We start from the raw sequence: 6000 nt of genomic DNA on the forward strand, positions 1-6000 counted from the left end.
CCCCCAACTTTCTAAGACGGAAATCTGACTTCAGGGGGCGTTCCTGTTGAAATTTCTGACTATGTTACGTTAAATGGAACGCCCCATTACCCATGTTGGTCCCTAGCTCCAAAATACCAAATCCAAAAATGCCAAAGTCCAAGACCTTGCAACCTTTCTGTTGGAGACAAATTGTTAGTGTCCTTCAAGATCAAGCTGAGATAAAGAATAAGCCTTATGATATGATCAGGGTTATTCTCTCAGACTTGACTAAGATCCTCCAGAGCCAAAAACGACCTACTATTTTCACCAGCTGAATATTACTCCTCATGGTGTGTAAAAAAGTGCCGCTTTAAATATGTCACACACATAGGATCAAATTAACCTGTTAGGAGGCCACTCGGGAAGATATTAGCTGCTGGGTCCCTATAACTCCATTAACCACCACCCATGTGTTGTGTATTGTGTGCCCTTTCTCGTCCAAGTAAGTACACAGCAGGCAATACTAGAGACCCAGCACTTCTGTGCTATAACGCCTGGGCCCAGATGTAAATTAGTTTAGGGTCATTTCATCAAAACACAACTTTATTTATTGTGTCCAAAGATTTCTGAAACTCAGCACACAGTCAAGTACGCTGTGAGGAGATATTAAAAGTAGGCAGGATTTGAACTTCTCTCTAGCTCTCTTTTTTTTTCTTTATTCTTCCATCAGTTTTCATATATTCAACCGAGTACAAGACCATGAATGCCTTGGAGGAGAGACTGTCCGAAAGTGTGTGCTGTGATACCCATTTGTACGATTCATTGCATTTGAGACTACTCTTGGAGAAAGATTGGGGAGGCAGAGGGATGCAGCCAGGAGGAGGCAGGATGGCAGGCTTATTCACCCTTTGAGTGTGGCCACTTGGAACAGCTATAACAGTTTTGTCTTTAGACGTGGTCTGATGGCACATTTTATGACCTACTTTGTGTGAAGAATTCTGAGGCCACAGGATTAGATAACAATGCAGAATCAGCCTTAGTGTGTGTTCTTAATTGGGGCATGTGTCCAAATAAATGTGCAATTAATCAAATGATCACAAACCAATTGGCACATAGTGATCTTGCGAGTTCGAGGGCCCCTGGGACATTTGTCTGCTTTGCCCAGATTGTAATCCAACCTTGGTATTGGACTGTGCTTTCTAAATGAGCACAAGGTAATGAGAAATGGTAGTTTGATGATTGAATGTGTAGGAAGTTTTACACTGGGCTGTATCACTCTGGAAAGCATTTGGATGTCTTAAGATCATTGCATGTGCCCGTAGATTTACAGAAGCACTACCAGGACGTTTTTTCCACATCTTTTTGGCTGATGAAATAGCAGGTGTATGGACTAATGGGAACTTTTATCCCCTGCATCCACCAGCATAAATATTTAATATGATAATACACCTCTCAGATAATCCTACGCCCACATGCACACAGGTCTTAAGCAGAAGCCTGACAGAGTACCCTGTATATTAAATTGATTTCCAGAGATAGTTGGCTGTTGTTGTTGCCATAAATGAGGGGTACCGTCCTCCTGTGGAGAAGTTTATTCCTGCTCTTCCCACGGACGAGCTGTCTGCCGTGACCCCTCCACAGCTGCCGGGCAGCTGCCGCCTTGGACATCACAACAGAAACAGAGGGGTTGCACCACAGACTGTATAAAAGAAGATTACATGGCTCACATATTAACAGGTTGATGACTGCTCATTTCTTTCATCCAACCACAATCAATCCACATGATCACCTGGTTCTTGTTTTTAAATGACAAACCACAAAAATCCCACCAAGCCCAGTATATTCAATGTGAGTGTTGCAAACTAAATGTTAATATGTGGTCTCACACAATCTGTAGTCTGAGTGCCTTCACATAGACCAGGGACTGTTTCACCCCAGAATCCTTCCTCATAGGCAAACCTCCAGTGTATTTTGACATCTTTCATATTCTATGATATTTCATATTTTTCTGAGTCATTTCCTTACAATGTTGACTACCCACATAGTTTGTCAAATAGCTTTATTTTGTGCTCAAAGTTGCCTAGTTGCTAAAACAGGGTGGTGACATAAGACTATAGTGATTCCATAAGTCATATGTCACTCTCCAGGCTTGTGAGACTGTCATGTCTCGTTAAAAAAACTGTCACGTCTGCTTAAGTCAGAGCATCAAACCGATTAACATCATTGTGAGCTACCTAACCAATTTATCATAAATTTTACTTAGTACTTAGGTATATCTCTTTGTGTATGTGTGTCTGTCTGTCTTATGGTCGGTTTGTCTTTCTAGTTAAGTTAGCTAGCCTAGTTATTGCAGTAAGTTAGCTAACAGAGGGTCTTCATTTTAATTTTTTCCTCTTGGTTTAGTGTGCTGTTTATTTTCATAATGGCTGTGTGTGTGCAGTGTTTGTAATCAGTGGTTGGACGTCTTGGGTTGGAGGACAGATGACAAAAAATGCGCCGCACTTTCACCTGCCACAGTCGTCTATACAGTCTGCAACATGCGTTTTAATTACGAGCGTTTCACCGATGCAACGGAGGAAATGGTGTCAGAAGTCTGAAGCTGAGGAGCGATTCAGCGTTGCTGAAAAGGTTAATTGTGCACTGTGAAATATTTCAAATGATGTATTCACACTAGCAAACTAACGTTAGTTGACAAAGTAAAAACGTTAATTAACATGATGTGTTCATCATGTCTGTGTGAGTGAGTATTACATCCTAATAATTACTTAATTTGTTAATTAATTTCAATTCATGAGGCAGGTTTGAATCCAGCCATGTTCTTCTCGTTGTGGAGTTTGCATGTTCTTCCTGTGTTCATGTGTGTTTCAGTGCATGATGTAATATTTCTAAATGTGTACTGAGTTTTGTAGATTAGTAATTAGTTTTATAAAGGGAGCACTCATGGCTTTGGCCAAGCTGGAGGCAAAGAAGTGACAAGAGCGCCTGCACAATCACAGGTTGTAGCTATTCTGATGATGAAATCTTATATACTGTATGGTCAATTTTCAATAATGAGCATTGGCACCACAAGTGTGTGGCTTCTCTGCTTGTTTTTGTCAACTAGCTCATTAGTATGGGGTCCTGAGAGCTCAATGCACTGAAACTCAAGGAAGGAATCAATAAGGAAGGAAGGAAGGAATCAAGGAAGGAATCAAGGAAGGATGGAAGGAATCAAGGTAGGAAGAAAGGAAGTATTCAAATAAGGAATCGGGGAAGGAAGGAAGGAATCAAGGAAGTAATCAAAGAATGGAGGAAGGAAGGAAGGAAGTAATCTAGGAATCAGTGAAGGAATGAAGGAAGGAATGAAGGAAGGAAGCTATCAAGGAATGAAGGAAGGAAGAAGGGGAGGAGGGAATAAAGGAAAGTAGTAATCAAGTAATGAAGGAAGGAAGCTATCAAGGAATGAAGGAAGGAAGTAAACTAGGAATGAAGGAAGGAATGAAGGAAGGAAACTATCAAGAAATCAAGGAAGGAATCAAGGTAGGAATCAAGGAAGGGGGGAAGAAAGTAATCAAGGAATCAAGAAAGGAATCACAGAAGGAAGGAACAAAAGAATCAAGGAATGAAGGAGGGAATAAAGGAAGAAATCAAGGAATGAATAAAGGAAGGATGGAATCAAGGAACCAAGCAAGGAATCAAGAAAGGAATGAAAGAAGGTAGGAATCAAGAAAGGAATAAAAGAATGAGGGAATCAAGGAAGGAAGGTGAGAAGGAATAAAGGAAGGAATGGAGGAATTAAGGAAGGAAGGACTCAAGGGATGAAGGAAAGAAGGAAGGAATCAAGGAATCACAGAAGGAATCAAGCAAGGAAGGAAAGAATCAAGGAAGGAATAAAAGAAGGGAGGAATCAAGGAATGAAGGAAGGAAAGAAGGAAGGATGCAAGGAATCAAGGGCTGTTTTACTGGACTGCAGTAGTTTCAGCTTGTTGTACCTTATTAAGAGAAACTAATATTTACTGTACATGGATATTCTGTGCAATCACAAACCAATGGCACTTTTTAGTCACACGGTGGCAGTGTTGCCTCAACACTTCACAACACACCACAATACAAGAAAAATGTGGTCTTACAAATGTCCATATGTTGTACAAATGTACAACTTGTGAAATGCATGATCTTCCTTTTTCTACAGGTTTCTCTCGGTAGTTCTGCATTTTAACCACGATCGCAGCTGAGAGGTTGCTGTGATGGTGTGTTATATTTTATAAACATGTTTTTACTTTCCCCAGCATATGCCCTCATGGAGTCCACTGCACCTGACCCGCTTTGCAGATCAGCCAAAAGATCCTCATGGATGGATGAGGCAGTCGGCCTTTATCGGTTAACGGTTTAACACAGGACAAAAAAATGTGAAACCAGCACAGAAGTCTTGGTTCACGGTTTTCAGGTTAAGATCTTTATTAATGAAGGCAAAGCCAGATCACTCCTACAATTAATGTTATCCTTGGTCAAAAACATAGCCTACTCAGTCACATTTGTCTGTTTGTAAGAAATCTAGAAACATCTCTAAAACAGAGATTTAGATGAAATCTGGTAAACAACCAGCCAACGCTTGAGGTGTGACTTGTTGTTCTCAACATTGCAAGATAGTATTTTGTTTTGTCACTTTACTCAGTTAAAATAATGGTCTGTGTGTATTTTCATGTGGAGCTAGTAGATGTTAATTAAAATATTTTCTATTAATATAATTGAGAATTGTACAGCTTTGGTTTGCTCTAGAGTCTTTTCTAGTTTAAAATGGGCCAGTTTTTTCAATTTGACCATATACATTTGGTACATCCACATAAATATTTTAGAAAGTTCCAATCTTGTGTTTGTTTTATTGTTAATTGCAATTTATAAATATCAGAATACATTAATAGTTTTGTGTAAGACATGTTTAACCATTAATCCACTATGCATCTGTTCAATATGATTGCAACCGCATAAAATGTGGTTAATTTTATTGTTAGCCAAGTGAAGCTGTTTAAAATGTGTAAATATCCCATTCTTCAGGAGACAACACATAAAGGTAAGGACTTCATAATGTGCCTGCCTTATGCCCAGCAGACAACCTGCCTGTATGCTTGGTAATATAGGGACACAAAATCTACAGCTAAAGCAGATGAAAATATCATTAATGTCAGTGTGATAGTAGTAATGTGCAGTGCGTGATAGGACAATAGAACCATCGACTGTATGACTGATAACAGCTGATTCTCGTACATTAGTTTCTATCATGGTTAAGTATTACTCTACTTTCTTTACTAAGAAATGTTTTTGGTTACAAATACTAACGCGATTAACCACCTATCAGAATAGTAGATTATTTTCTGTTGATCGACAAATTAATTAATCAATTCATTGTTATGTTTCAGCTTTACTACTTTTGTATAGTCCATTGTTGAGCCTCACCGATAGAGCCGCCTGCCAGGCTAAACTAGGGGCACACAAAAATAGACATTTGTACGTCATAACACAGGAAGCAAGAGAACGCATTTCAGTTCTCGCGAGAACAAAACACGATAATTGAATTTGAAAACAGGCGGCACTGTTGCGAGAAGAAAAGTAAAGAAAAGGTACATTTCTAAAACTTATTATACGTTTATTTTGTCGGTATAATACAATGTTTGCTTTAATATTCTGATAAATGGTAGTGTAAAGTGTCTCTAGGGGAACTTTGTCCAGGACGATATAGCTAGGTTACGTTGTTTTCCTGCTCTACTTTCAGTGGGAGTTGTATCGAGGTGGGGTTTTCTCCACTAGAAACTAGCAGGCTGCTGCTGCCCTTAGCATTTAGCTGTTAGTAAAAACGTTCCTGTAAGTGTAAGATAGAAAGCTTATACGGCGGTTTCAGTAATTCTGTCTTTTAAATTGGTTTTCTGTGAAGGAAAGATGACTTCGGACAATGAAATAGACATTAAAGAGGCGTTTCAGCGCGCTCAGAAGGGCCACAATAACAAGGCGAAGCTGGTGGCAAGCCTGAAGAGTCGCTACAGCAAGGTAAGCTCTGCGTATGTG

At 39.6% G+C, this 6000-nt stretch overlaps 1 protein-coding gene across 1 annotated transcript in view; it reads left to right on the forward strand.

Annotated features, from left to right (window-relative positions):
* Positions 1–5404: 5404 nt before the first annotated feature.
* The window catches only part of ncapg (non-SMC condensin I complex, subunit G), a 12496-nt gene continuing 11900 nt past the window's right edge, over positions 5405–6000 (forward strand). The window contains exons 1-2 of the mRNA XM_046048534.1: positions 5405–5558; positions 5870–5982. Of these exons, the coding sequence (XP_045904490.1) occupies positions 5875–5982 (108 nt within the window). The 5' untranslated portion in view covers positions 5405–5558; positions 5870–5874. The remainder of the gene's footprint in view (positions 5559–5869; positions 5983–6000) is intronic.

Source organism: Micropterus dolomieu, linkage group LG04 (genome assembly GCF_021292245.1).
Source record: "Micropterus dolomieu isolate WLL.071019.BEF.003 ecotype Adirondacks linkage group LG04, ASM2129224v1, whole genome shotgun sequence".
NCBI lineage: Eukaryota > Metazoa > Chordata > Actinopteri > Centrarchiformes > Centrarchidae > Micropterus > Micropterus dolomieu.